This window comes from Mandrillus leucophaeus, unplaced genomic scaffold, assembly GCF_000951045.1.
Source record: "Mandrillus leucophaeus isolate KB7577 unplaced genomic scaffold, Mleu.le_1.0 Scaffold3, whole genome shotgun sequence".
NCBI lineage: Eukaryota > Metazoa > Chordata > Mammalia > Primates > Cercopithecidae > Mandrillus > Mandrillus leucophaeus.
The window spans coordinates 2,894,742-2,909,989 of record NW_012103142.1 but is presented as its reverse complement, the minus strand read 5'-3'; the positions used below and the strand labels follow the sequence as shown (position 1 = coordinate 2,909,989).

Genomic DNA, 15,248 nt, shown 5'->3' with positions numbered 1-15,248 from the left:
AGGATGGTCTCGATCTCCTGACCTCGTGATCCGCCCGTCTCGGCCTCCCAAAGTGCTGGGATTACAGGCTTGAGCCACCGCGCCCGGCCCCAGTGTACAGGTCTTTTACCTCCGTGCTTAAATATGTTTCTAAGTGTTTTTTTTGTTTTGTTTTGTTTTGTTTTGTAGCTATTGTAAATGGAATTGATCTCTTGGTTTATTTTTCAGCTAGTTGTTAGTTTACAGAAATGCTGCTGATTTTTGTGTGTTGATTTTGTATCCTGCAACTTTACTGTATTTGTTTGTTAGTTCTAATGGGTTTTTGGTGGAGTCTTTAGGGTTTTCTGTATATAAGATCATGACGGGCCAGGCTTGGTGGCTTATGCCTGTAATCCCAGCACTTTGGAAAGCTGAGGCAGGAGGATCACTGGAGCTCAGGAGTTTGAGACCAGCCTGGATAACATAGTGAGACCCCATTTCTACCAAAAGAAATGAAAAAATTAGCCAGGTGTGGTGGCACATACCTGTAGTTTCAGCTACTTGGGAGGCTGAGGCAGGAGGATCAGTTGAACCCGGGAGACAGATTGCTATTAGTTTTTCATTAAATATTTGGTAGGATTCAGCAGTGAAGCCATCAGGTCCTGGGCTTTTCTTTGATGGGAGACTTATTACAGATTTAATCTCTTATTTTTTATCTGTTCAGGGTTTCTATTTCTTCATGGTTCAATCTTCATAGGTTATATTGTCAATGAATTTTTCCATTTTTTCTGGGTTTTCCAATTGGTTGCCATATGATTATGCATAGTAGTCTCTTATCCTTTGTAGTTCTGTGGTATTCATTATAATGTCTCCTCTTTCATTTCTGATTTATTTATTTATTTTTATTTATTTTTTTTTTTTTTGAGATGGGAGTCTTGCTCATCGCCCAATCTCGGCTCACTGCAAGCTCTGCCTCCTGGGTTTACTCTATTCTCCTGTCTCAGCCTCCCAAGTAGCTGGGACTACAGGTGCCTGCCACCACGCCCGGCTAATTTTTTGTATTTTTAGCAGAGACGGGGTTTCACCACATTAGCCAGGATGGTCTCTATCCCGGCTAATTTTTTGTATTTTTAGCAGAGACGGGGTTTCACCACATTAGCCAGGATGGTCTCCATCCCGGCTAATTTTTTGTATTTTTAGCAGAGACGGGGTTTCACCACATTAGCCAGGATGGTCTCTATCTCCTGACCTCGTGATCCGCCCGCCTCGGCCTCTCAAAGTGCTGGGATTACAGGCGTGAGCTACCGTGCCCGGCCCATTTCTGATTTCTTGAGTCTTCTTTTTTTTGGAGACAAGGTCTCACTCTGTCACCCAGGTTGGAGTGCAGTAGTGCAATCTCGGCTCACTGCAACCTCCACCTCCCAGGCTCAAGCAATCCTCTCACCTCAGCCTCCTGAGTAGCTAGGACCACAGGCATGTGCCACCATGCCTAGCTAATTGTTTGTATTTTTGGTAGAGACGGGGTTTACCATGTTGCCCAGGCTGGTCTCGAACTCCTGAGCACAAGTGATCCACCTGCCTCAGCCTCCCAAAGTGCTGGGATTACAGGCATGAGCCACTGTACCTGGCCTATATTCACATTTTTATACAACTTGTCTTTAGAATTTTTTTTTGTTAAGAGATGGGATCTCACTATATTTCCCAGGCTGGTCTTGAACTCCTGGGCTCAAGCAGTCCTCCCGCCTTGGCCTCCCAAAGTGCTGGAACTACAGGTGTAAGCCACCCTACCTGGCCTCTTTAGAACTTTTTTTATCTTTCAAAACTGAAACTCTATATACCATTGGAGAAAAACTCCTTGTTTCCCTTTTCCCCTATTCCTTGGCAACCTTTTTAATTTAAAACAGACTTAATTGTTCCAGCCTCCAGCCCTGCTCTGGAATTTTACTTCCCTTTGGTATAGATTGTTGAAGACAGGAAATTTGAATCATCTTTTAGTTCCTTTTTTCTAAAATAACATATCCAGCACTTCAGCCCTTCTTAATGTGGTCAAGCCTGGGTCAAGATAAGGGGCCTTCAGTTAATACATTAAGCACACCTGTATCTCTGCAGAAGGACAAGCATCAGAACTCTGACTTGTCTTCCTCACTTTGAGACAGCCATTGGCCAGCCCATTGATACAGATGATGGACATGTTACTTTGTAGAAACAGCTCTTACCTGAAAGTCCTCATTTTCTGTTTGGTAGTCACTCTTTGCATTCTGACCACACACAAACATTGCTTATGAAATGCTAGATTGCCCCTTAAGCTGTGTCAGTATTCCTTTCTGCTACCTAGAGTTTGCAAGTTACTTCTGGATCTGAATGTGATTAGTCTGTTTAAATTGTCATTGTTTTAACTTGTCCATGCATTTCATGCTATCTTCTAAGCCATTTTTCTCAAAGGCAGTAGTCTAGAGAAGGTTAACAAAGGATGGTACACTGGTTTGTTTCTTAATAGACTTTATTTTTTAGCGCAATTTTAGGTTCACAGAAAAATTGAACAAAAAGTACAAATAAGTTTTATATGCTCCCCACACACAGAGCCTCCCCCACAATCGATCTGCTGCTCCACAGTGATACATTTGTTATAGTGAACCTACATTGACACATCATTATTAACCAAAGTCAGTAGTTTACATCTCATTTCACTCTTTTATGAGTTTTGACAAATGTATCTATCATTATTATATGCAACATCATTTCACTGCTCTAAAACTCCTCTGTGCTCTGCCTGTTCATCCCTTCCTTCCACCACTCCCTGGCAACCACTGATATTTTTATTGTCTCCATAATGTCAAATAGTTGGAATCATACAGTATGTAGCCTTTTTAGATTGGGTTCTTTCACTTAGTAATATGCATTTAAGGTTCCTCCATATCTTCATGGCTTAATAGCTCATTTCTTTTTAGCACTGAAGACTATTTCATTTTCTGGCCTCCTGAATAGCCGGTACCACAGGCATATAGCACTGCCATGACTGGCTCATGTGTTTTTTTGTTTTTGTTTTTGTTTTTTTTTTAACTTTAATTTCAGTATCTTTACTGAACTCTATGAGACCATGAGTTGTTTTTTTTTTTTTAAGTCCTGGTGTCAGGAATGATTGACAAGTTTTGTTGAATAAGAATCATGATTTGTTTCTCTGTTGCTTTGGGACTGTAAACCTCAGGACAACTGAGGGTAGAACAAGTATCTGCTCTATCACTGTGGTTCAGTTTCATAATAAATGAGTGAAATGTAAAACAAGCAATGCCAAGCAAGAAGCCATATAGCACTCTTGACATTTAGAGATAGTATTTGATTCCTAAACCTATCCTGAAACTTCTGGTTTTGAGGTCTCCCTCTGGACGGTAGTACTGTTTTGAGAAAGGCTGTTCTGTCATGAAATTGCAGAAACTGACACTGGTGAGCCACCAAGACCTAAACTTGGGTCTAAATTGAGAATATGCCCCAACTAAGTCCTGGAGTCTACAGTTCTTGAGGTTGTTTGGACCACTTAGTACCATTGATTTAATCAAAATTGACCTATGACTAGCACTTATTTTATAACTGTGTTTCCCTATCAATAAGGTTATTTTTAAAAACTGCTGTTGGCCGGGCGCAGTGGCTCACGCCTGTAATCCCAGCACTTTGGGAGGCTGAGGCAGGCAGATCACGAGGTCAGGAGATCAAGACCATCCTGGCTAACACAGTAAAACCCCATCTCTACTAAAAATACAAAAAATTAGCTGGGCGTGGTGGCGGGCACCTGTAGTCCCAGCTACTCAGGAGGCTGAGATAGGAGAATGGCGTGAACCTGGGAGGCGGAGGTGGCAGTGAGCCGAGATTGCGCCACCACGCTCCAGCCTAGGCAACAGAGCAAGACTCTGTCTCAAAAAAACAAAACTGCTGTTGTACTGATTTTTAAAACTCCATTTATAATCAGTGAGATTTATGTAGCCCCGCTGTTACCCTAACACTATCTTTTCATTCTGCATGGCACTTATTCCTAAGGATATCATTTCCTAAGACGCTCTCGAACACTGTAAGGGGTTTTTCTATTACAGGAGACAGGCTTTTCTTTTCCTGATTAGGGAGTACTGACTTGCCAGTCACATAGGCTAGGCTCCTGACTCCCTTTACACTTAATCTTCTGATTTTCTAAAGACCTACAAATTGGCCAGGCACAGTGGCTCACGCCTGTAATCCCAGCACTTTGGGAGGCCAAGGCGGGTGGATCATGAGGTCAAGAGATTGAGACCATCCTGGCCAACATGGTAAAACCCCATCTCTACTAAAAATACAAAAATTAGCTGGGCGTGGTGGCACGTGCCTGTAGTCCCAGCTACTCCGGAGGCTGAGGCGGGAGAATCACTTGAACTCCGGAGGCAGAGGTTGCAGTGAGTTAAGATCACGCCATTGCACTCCAGCCTGGTAGGCAGAGCAAGATTCCATCTCAAAAAAAAAAAAAAAAAGACCTAGGAATCAGGAACTTTCCATCTGGGACAGTCTAGGGAGTACTTCCTATGCAAAAGTTAATAGTGTCCTTGTCGAACACTAGAGAGTCATAAGTAGACATCTGAATTTTTTTGTTTTGATTTCTTTTGTTTGGTACAGAATCTCAATTTCTAGCCGTGTGTGATTATAATGTAAGAAAGACCTGTTCTTCTCATGCATAATAATTTAGAATCACCTTAATATCCAGGTGTGCCTTTTTCTGGCCAAAAAAGGGAAACTCAGGAGGGCTGAATTGCTGGGGTTTAGGGTGGGGAGGTTTAGGCATGAAATAACCCACATGTTAGTATTTACTGAGTCTTTGCTGTTTTCTCCATTTTATTAAGATAGGGATGTGGAAGAAATGCTTTAGGAATAATCTTATGGGGGTTTTTTTTAGTTTTTTTTTTTTTAAATCTGTAAATTTTCCCAAGGGAACAAGAGTTACTTCATATTGAGCCAAATAGCAGTAAGCTTTCCAAAGGCCTTCTTTTCTGTTATGCTTTCATATACTGTCCTCTTTTTTTTTTTTTTAGGCCTTTGAACTGGCCACAGGTGACTATTTGTTTGAACCTCATTCAGGGGAAGAGTACACTCGAGATGAAGGTGAGAACCCTTAACCGTGGATGTGTGTGTGTGGCATTTACACTTTCCACATTTAGCTAACATCATTTGTTAGTACTGAAGAGCCTTAGTCTTGTTAGTGTGCAAAGCATATGTAAATCCCAGAAAAGTTAGAAATATAAAAGACATTTTATAGTAGGTTTTTAGATATTTTCTGAAAAATACTAAAGAGCTCTGTCAGAGTCAAAAGGCCACAGTTAACCTAAAACTTCTGTGTGCTGGACAGTTTTTTTCTTCAACATCTAGTTATCTTCCTTTCTGTATATATCAGTGGTTCATTCTTTACCCAGTTTGAGTTTACCTGTTCATCAACCTGTTGCTCAATTATGCCTCCAAATTTATTTAGAGGTCAGTAACTTTAATATACACACACTACTTAAATGCAGAGACTATATCCTATTTCTATAAATTCTGCCAACATTTAGCATTCTTTTTTCCCTTTTCTGAATATAAAACTGTAATTTTTTCTTCTTTGGAATTCCATTTTAAAACAAAATAGAATGGATTTACATGTTGTGGTAGCCAGTGGGAAAAGCTTAAGCTGCCAGTAACTTTGTCTGAGAGACTGTGGAAGCAGGCAACTGTATATGTCTGATTTTTCTATTATGATGGCATCCAGATAACTAAATGGGTTAATAATTTGAGTGAACAAACAAAATTTTTTTTTTTTTTTGAGACGAAATCTCACTCTGTCACCAGGCTGGAGTGCAGTGGTTCAAGCGATTCTTGTGCCTCGGCCTCCCGAGTAGCTGGGACTACAGGCATGCACCACCACACCCAGCTAATTTTTGTATTTTTAGTAGAGGCGGGGTTTCACCATGTTGGCCAGGATGGTCTCTATCTCTTGACCTCGTGGTCCACCCCTTTCAGCCTCCCAAAGTGCTGGGATTACAGGCATGAGCCACCGCGCCCAGCCAAGAAAATGTTTTATACAGTTGAGGCAGCTTATGTTTTATTTGTAGGATTAATGAGGATTATTTTGAGAGATCACTACAGCATCTACCCTCCCAATGTAGAGAACATGTTCTTTTTGTACTTTCCTTGAGTCTTTGGGAACACGTATTTCATGCTCTATGGAACCAGGAGTGCTCTTTGTTTCTCAAAATGTGGTCTTCTGGGATATTAATAGGTAATGTTAGTAGGACCTGCTAATATCCCTAATGAATACCATTTGGAAAATGCTATCTATCTAATTCCCGTGAATGCCTATTTAAGTGAGTACATATTTTACATGTATAAGCCCCATGTTAGAGGATACTATAATTACTACTTGATTTTACCCACTCTCTGCTTGCTATTTTTCTGGGTTATAGGTTTGGGGTTATAGGCTTACAGTGTTTGGGGTTATAGGCCTAGAAACTACCTACTATATTTGTTGGGAGGGTAATTAATTTTTTTTTACTTCCCTAGATTCTCCATAAATGTTAGTGTGTGGTACAGAACACGTATAGTGGCTAGAATTATATCAAGTAGTAGTATGCTACCAAACCTGAAAATTTTAATATATATGCAGAGTCCCAAATAAGGGGACAGGGAAAAACTATCTTCCCTAGATATTTAAATTCTAATTTATTCCATCCTATACCAGTTAGTACTAATAGTCCTTAGGTCAAACATCAACCCTACCTGTGCTGTTCTACTGCAGTTTTGGCCTATAAGAGCAGGAACAAGCAAACCCTTACCCCTGACTAGTGTGTGCAGTTTGTTACAAGTCATGGTAGGACAGGAGCCTGAGTACCATGTCCTCTACTCTGGCTTTCCACAGCCCTAACTCATGGGATAATACTTAATAATTTTGTCTGTCAAGTATATCAATCCTCATAAGCCAAAGATAGGTTGCAGGAATTAAATGTAAAGTAACAACTTCAAGGGAATTCCTTGGTATAGGAAAAATATTTAAAGAACCATTATTTTACTTGGAAGTTTACTTAAGTTTCTAAGAACTTTAAGAAGCTCTCTTAGAAACTATAGTCTAAGTTTTTCCTTGGTATTCTCATTTTGGTTATTGTTAATGGTAAAAACACATTTGCAGGTCCTGCCAAAAACCAGCAGAAAAATTCTTGGCATGCAGGTACTTGTTACCAAACCATAAATTCAGTCAAAACTGCTCAAAGGTTGTAGGGAAGTCATAAATGTGAAGTCTTCTTTAAATGACACCTACTCCTTTACATGAGAAAGATATAACCTGAAACCTTCACAAATTCCCAGATAATATGAATGTCTCTAGCATGTTATTTCCCCTGTAAGATACATAACTGGAAGTTTAACCCTTGATGATTCTGTAACTACAGGATAAAAGTATTTTATAAAGCTTTTTTTCTGGCCAGGAGCCATCATTAAAAAAAAAAAAAACTTTTATATTCTGCCTGGGTGTTCACGCCTGTAATCCCAGCACTTTGGGAGACTGAGGTGGGTGGATCACTTGAGCCCAGGAGTTTGAGACCAGCCTGGGCAACATGGCAAAACCCCACCCATCTCTACAAAAAATACAGGCCAGGCACAGTGGCTCACACCTGTAATCCCAGCATTTTGGGAGGCCAAGGCAGGCAGATCACCTGAAGTCAGGAGTTCAAGACCAGCCTGGCCAACATGTGAAACCCTGTCTCTACTACAGATACAAAAATTAGCTGGACATGGTGGTGTGCAACTGTAATCCCAGCTACTCAGGAGGCTGAGACACAAAAATCACTGGAACCCAGGAGGCGGAGGTTGCAGTGAGCCAAGATCATGCCATTGCACTCCAGCCTGGGTGACAGAGCAAGACTCCATCTCAAAAAAAAAAAAAGGTTTTATATTCTTAATTTCTGTCACCTGCAGAGGAAAAAAAAAAAAAAGACAGTAGATCTGCCTGAGGTGTGCGTACTGGTTGTTCCCAGACTCACCTCCTGGTTAAGAGGCTGCATGCCTCCCTGGTGGCGCTTATGATCCATATTCATACTGTGACGATTACAGATCATCAAGTAGCTATACTTTAAAATGTTTGTGCTAATCTTTACTTTTAAAAAATGATTTTAGGAAAAAAAGCTTTAGACAAAGACATAAGATAATTGGTTTTCATTTGAGTTTTAGCTCATATTAGCCCTGAAGTTTCAAGTTAGGCCATTTGTGCTTTTTGAAGTTCTGTTTTCTCATCTTTAAAATGGAGTATCAGCCAGGTGGTGACCCAGGCCTGTGATCCCAACACTTCGGGAGGCCAAGGGAGGAGTATTGCTTGAGCCCAGGAGTTTGAGACCAGCTTGGCAGTATGCCATGACCTCATCTCTCCAAAAAATGTTTTAAGTCAGCAGGTGTGGTGGCACATGCCTGAAGTCCCAGCCACTGGGGAGGCTGAGACAGAACGATCACAAATAATAGTTCCAGAATGTCTAACACATATTTGGACAGTTTTTTAAATCTTACCTAAAGAACCTACCTGAACCTAGATATATAGACAAAAGAGAAGTAAAGATGAAGATAAGCCTCCAAAATCCAGAATGGTACTTGCCTGACACTGTCGGGTGACCAATCACCAGAAATAATTCTTGGCCTTCCCAGTCAGTCTTCCCTTCATTATCTTTGGTTTTATTTGTAGTTACTTTTAAACAGCTAGTCCTTGAAAAAGCTAATCATAGAAAAACCTCTTTTACAGCTTGTCCTTGATCTGTTCTTCTTACCCTTCTATTTTAGACCACATTGTGCACATTATAGAGCTGATAGGCAGAATTCCAAGATGCTTTGCCCTCAGTGGGAAATATTCACAAGACTTCTTCAATTGCAGAGGTAGTATTGTTACATGAGTTTTAATCTAGGACCCAGGGGATACTTCAGGAAGCAGAGCATTCACACCAAGATTGTTTTTAGTTATCACTGAATCCACAAAAATTTGACTTTGTGAATTCTCCATTAGATGGATAGAGTCTTCCTCTTCCCATTTAGGATAGCAAGCAAGCCTGATATGCTTTACAAAGAGGTGTGCATGCTACTCTTTCTGCTATTTTCTAGAGCTGCATTTGTTACTCTTGTTATGTATCTTTTTTTTCCCCCTTCTTGAAATGTTTGAAATATACAGATCACATTGCATTGATCATAGAACTTCTGGGGAAGGTGCCTCGCAAGCTCATTGTGGCAGGAAAATATTCCAAGGAATTTTTCACCAAAAAAGGTAAAGTAAATGTGTTCCCAGACATTAAGGAGGCAGAAGTGTTTTAAGAGGTAAGCACATATTCCCAATATCCTACAGAATGATGGGCCTACCCTGAATGCTAACCTGTGACTTAGCAAAGAGGTAAAAAAGTGGTCAAGAGCAGAGACTGAGCCAGGCGCGGTGGCTCATACCTGTAATCCCAGCACTTTGGGAGACCAAGGCAGGCAAATCACAATGTCAGGAGTTTGAGAACAGCCTACCCAACATGGTGAAAGCCCATCTCTACTAAAATACAAAAAATTAGCTGGGAGTAGTGGCAGGCGCCTGTAATCTCAGCTACTTAGGAGGCTAAGACAGGAGAATCGCTTGAACCCGGGAGGCAGAGGTTGCAGTGAGCCAATATCGCACCATTGCACTGTAGCCTGGGCAACAAGAGCAAAACTCCATCTCAAAAAAAAAAAAACAGAGACTGGAGCCGGGCATGGTGGCTTACGCCTGTAATCCCAACACTTTGGGAATCCAAGGCAGGACGATCACTTGAGTCTAGGAGTTCGAGACCAACCTGGGAAACATAGGAAAATCCCGTCTCTACAAAAGTTTTTTTAATTAACTGAGCATGGTGGTACAAACCTATGGTCCCACCTACTCCAAAGGCTGGGGTGGGAGGATCACTTGAGCCTGGGAGGTCAAGGCTGCAGTGAGCCATGATTGCCACTGCACTCCAGCGTGGGCAACCAGAGCAAGATCCTGTCTCAGGGTAAAAAAAGAGCAGAGACTGGAGCCAGACTGTCAAATCCTGGCTACTCCCCTAGCCATGTGACCTTTGCCAGGATCTAACTGTGCCTCAGTTTGCTGATTTCTTAATGGAGATAATAATAATGTATACTTCTTACTAAGTTAGTTAATATGTATGGTGCCTGCATGCAGTTGGTTGATTACTTTTATAGCAATTCTGAAAAATGGACAAATTTTTTGCTGGCGTTTGGTCTAAGAACTGCCTCTACCAAAGGGCAGGTCATTTAAGCTTCTTACATAAGGGCAGGGACTACATCTCACTCATCTTTGTATCCAGTGACACCTAACACAGTCACTCGAAGTACATTAGTCATACAAACGACTTTTTAGTTTTATGTATTTGTTGTTATTAACAAAAAAAACCTTCCAATTTTTGACTTGATAATATATTTCTTAAGCATTGCAAAAAAAAAAAAAAACTGAAATGTGAAAACCTGACCTAGAAGCATCTAGGAAACGGTCTGGTTTTTTTACCCCCATTGTGCCATGGTTCCCTTTTTCCTCACAACTTCTACAGAAGTGCTGAGAAAAATGACTTTTCTTAATCCTTGACAGGAGCCATCCTCAGAAACATTACCGTTTCTTAAACCTCTTTTAGGTGGGAAAATTTTAAAATGTTTCATAAGAGTTCTTCCTTATGTACAGTCAGATTAAGGCATGTGTGTTTACCAGGTAGGTAATCAAATAGGCACTCACTGCTCACAAAAGAGACTTAAAATTTTTATTTTTTAAAAAATATTATTATTATTATTATTATTGAGACAGGGTGTCACTCTGTCACCTAGGCTGGAGTACAGTGGTGCAATCTTGGCTCACTGCAACCTCCACCTCCCAGGTTCAAATGATCCTCCTGCCTCAGCCTCCCAAGTAGCTAGGACCACAGGCACGTGCCACCATACACAGCTAATTTTTTGTATTTTTGGTAGAGGCAGGGTTTCACTATGTTGCCCAACTGGTCTTGAACTCCTGAGCTCAAGTGATCCACCCAACTCAGCCTCCCGAAGTGCTGGAATTACAGGCGTGAGCCACTGTGCCTGGCCAACTTAAAACTTTAAAGCAGCATTTGCCTTAGCTATTAATAATTGACTATCTTTTAAAATTTTTTCACTTCAAAGAAGCAATTAGGTTGATAATCCAGTATAGTATAGAGCAGCGGTCCCCAATCTTTTTGGCACCATGGACTGGTTTTGTGGAAGACAATTTTTCCATGGACAGTGGAGGGTGGGGGGTAGGGGGATGTTTTGGAGATAAAACTGTGTCACCTCAGATTGTCAGGCATTAGGTTCTTTTATGGAGCATGCAACCTAGATCCCTACTGCAGTTAACAGTAGGATTCACACTCCTGTGAGAATCTAATGCAGCCACTGATCTGACAGGAGGCAACGCTTAGGCAGTAATGCTCTCTGGCCCACCACTGACCTGCTGCTGTGCAGACCTGACAGACCACAGACTGGTACCACAGAGGGTATTGGTATAGAGTTGAGGACCCCTGGTATAGAATATATGAAGCTGTTGTATCTGAAAGCTGTGTAGGATTTGGGGTTTTTTTTGTTGCTTTTATCCATGCTTGACATGATGATTTAATTTTAAATTACTGCCTCACTGTGAAGCAACATATACTAAACTATTGAGCACATACACAAAAAAGAGTATAAGCAAATTATTCTTGGTATGTGGTGCTAGAGTGCCTCTGCACACCATATGAGACCATGTTGAAGACAGGCATTTCATGTTTGTTTTAGTAGTAAATACCTATCCTGATTGTCATACCCAGTTTGACTGGGACCCAAAAAAATCCTAGAATAGGGGAAAAAACAAATTACCTTAAATTTTTAGAGCCTTATGAAAAATAGAGGCACTTCTTTCTGAGGCATATGCCAGAAAAAAAAATGCTTTGTGAATGCAGGATTAGATTCTGATTGCAAAATCTGATTCCTCATAGACTACATGGATTAGTTCCACAAGAGGACCTTGTCATTTGTCTGTGTTGATCAGTGACTTTTTCTATACTGTCTTCACTGCAGGTGACCTTAAACATATCACGAAGCTGAAACCTTGGGGCCTTTTTGAGGTTCTAGTGGAGAAGTATGAGTGGTCTCAGGAAGAGGCAGCTGGCTTCACAGATTTCTTACTGCCCATGTTGGAGCTGATCCCCGAGAAGAGAGCCACTGCCGCCGAGTGTCTTCGGCACCCTTGGCTTAACTCCTAAGCCCCTGCCCACTACCACAGCAGAGATCACACACTGACCCTCCGCCCTTCCCCTTCAAGCATTTTCCTCTTCCCTTTTCAGGGTGAAGCTCTTCCTTCAAGAGTTTCTAGATCTTGGTTTTTTTTAATCCAACATGTTCATTTGGGTTTGCTTACTTGACCCTGTGGAGATCCCCACAGCCATTGGGCATCCTAGGTGAATTTGGCCTTGGTTGGGCTCTGCCAAAGACTAATGGACTAAAATGTGAAACAGCCTCTTGCCCTGTACCTTTCCTTCCCATTAGGACATCCTTTAAATTATAAGCATCCTTTTTGAAAAGAGCTATGAAGGTGTATGAGCCCATCCTTTTATTCATTGACTCTAAGAGTCAAATTTTCTAGTGCATATCCTATTGCCAGCATAAGGATGAGGAGGGGAAAGGGTGTTAATTCTGTGTACAGCAGAGACATTAAACTTGCTGTGTCCAGGCTGCATCATCTTCCTGGACTGTTTCTGTTGTTCTCTATGTTCACATTTTTTCCTGCAACTTTTAAGCTACTGTCTTTTAATTAGCTGTATGAACACCAAATTTGGGTACCATTTTATCACTGTTCAAAGCACTGTCGAATTCCTTTCATCCTTTAATAGTTAAGATCTTTGAATCTTCAGTCTGATTTTTAATGTAAGCAAAAACAACCATTGAATAGTAATTTCTTGAGAACCTCAGGTGTTCTATAAACAGTCCTTTCCTGTATGTCTTCTGTTACCCTAAGACCAGAGTTATTTTGGTTGGCTGTTTTGTTTTGTTTTGTGTTTTTGTATCCTTGGCTGGCACTTTACTCATTGCACTTGAGTTTATTGCCCCATAACTAAAGGATCAGGATGACGTTAGAACGGAGAGATCTGGATTTCAGAGCTTTCCCACTTAAGTAGATCTTGAGATTCTGATTCTTTTCCAGACAGTCCCCTGCTTTCATGTACAGCTTTTTCTTTACCTTGCCCAAAACTCTGGCCTTGAAGCAGTTTTCCTCTATGGCTTTGCCTTTCTCATTTTCTCAGAGGCTCGAGTCTTTAATATAACCCCAAATGAAAGAACCAAGGGGAGGGGTGGGATGGCACTTTTTTTTTGTTGATCTTGTTTTGTTTTGTTTTGTTTTTTGGTTGGTTCGTTGTTTTTTAAGATTAGCCATTCTCTGCTGCTATTTCCCTACATAATGTCAGTTTTTAACCATAATTTTGACATGATTGAGATGTACTTGAGGCTTTTTTGTTTTAATTGAGAAAAGACTGCCATTTTTTTTTTAGGATGAGCCTCTCGTAGACTTGACCTAGATATTACATATTCCTCCAGTAATATTGAAGAGCAAAAGAGGGGCAGGACTGGGGTCACAGCCGCTTCTTCAGCATGGACCAAGTGGGCCTTGGGGATTACAGCATTCTCGAAGTGGCTATAGGACTCGAATTTACAGAAAGCCACAGAGGTGCAACTTGAGGCTCTACTGCTAGCAAGCCACCAGTGAGGCTGTTGGGTAACCACCTTTCTATACGGGAGATTGGAGTCTACTTTGTCATTTATCCACCAACAGTGACAAAGGAAAAGTGGTGCCGTTATGCAATCCATTTAATTCATAAACATATTACTCTGAGTAACTGGCCAGCCATTCTTCGGATCCTTCATTGGGTACTCCTGAACTCAGACATGTTCCTGTAGAAAGAATTTTAAGTTAGGCTTTCTATGCACCTACCAAGAATCAAGAGAATAGATTGTATCAAACAACGGCAGGGAAATCCTTCAGCAATTCTAATCCACTTTGGGTTTTCAGCTGTTTTTACATCTAAAGCAATAGACTAGAACTGAATTATCTTCTACACTGTAAAATCACAATTGTGGAATTACAGGAATTCTGGTGATATTAAGGTGAAATAAAACATGCAAAAGGCCCTATTTTAACAGTTGATGTGACAGTAAATTTTAATAGAACCTGTAACTTCATTTTGGAAGTGCTCCTCCACCAAATAAGGGCTTTCCCCCCTATTGTTTAAGGAGCCAGATGGATTGAAAGATGTGGAAATAGGCAGCTGTAGAACTTGATCTTCCAAGTACCCCATGTATCTTTATTGAGCTTAATTATAATACTGTCAAATTGCCACGATCTCACTAAAGGATTTCTATTTGCTGTCAGTTAAAAATAAAGCCCTAAATACATTTTTATTCTTTCTACTGAGTGCATTGTCTGTTTTCTTTGTAAATGCCGTACAATAAACAAATTATTTAATAACCAACATGTTTCCAAAAATCTCTTGTTCATGTGTTGTCCAAATTGCTCTGCCCTGAGTAGTTGGAGGAAAAGATCAGTTGAGTATGCTTTTTTAATTTAAATATGGAATGAAACAGTACAGATTGCACACTTGCCATTTTGTGGGGTTCATAGTTTTGCTTCTGCTTTAAATTGGGAGTGGGATAGAATTAACAGCCAAATTAACATTTGTGGAATACTATTTTTCAGCCTGGTTTTTTTTGTTTTTGTTTTTGTTTTAATTGTTTTTCCCTACGTCCAATAGATAGCACTTTCTTTCAGAAGATTTGTCAGGGGGTGGTTGTTTTTCTCAAATTATAAATGCACAGTATGTGCGAAATCCAGAAGACTTAGAAATATAAGCTCTTACTAAGGCAATGGCATGGTGTGTTACACAGGCTTTCATACACTTGTCTCTTCATTTCTTGGATAGATTCTTGAACTGTCTAGGTCAGAGAACACATTTTTGAGGCTTTTAATAAATATTGCCACCGGGCACGGTGGCTCACACCTGTAATCTCAGCACTTTGGGAGGCCGAGGCGGGTGGATCACAAGATCAAGAGATCGAGACTGTCCTGGCCAACATGGTGAAACCCCGTCTCTACAAAAAATACAAAAATTAACCAGGTGTGGTGGTGGGCACCTGTAGTCCCAGCTACTCAGGAGGCTGTGGCAGGAGAATCACTTGAACCTGGGAGGCAGAGGGTGCAGTGAGCCAAGATCATGCCACTGCACTCCAGACTGGGTAACAGA

At 40.8% G+C, this 15,248-nt stretch overlaps 1 protein-coding gene across 1 annotated transcript in view; it reads left to right on the top strand.

The window, feature by feature from the left end:
• The window catches only part of SRPK1 (SRSF protein kinase 1), a 68,980-nt gene extending 54,500 nt beyond the window's left edge, over positions 1 to 14,480 (top strand). Inside the window, 3 exon segments of the mRNA XM_011986577.1 lie at positions 5,004 to 5,073; positions 9,140 to 9,232; positions 12,034 to 14,480. Of these exon segments, the coding sequence (XP_011841967.1) occupies positions 5,004 to 5,073; positions 9,140 to 9,232; positions 12,034 to 12,218 (348 nt within the window). The 3' untranslated portion in view covers positions 12,219 to 14,480.
• Positions 14,481 to 15,248: the final 768 nt, after the last annotated feature.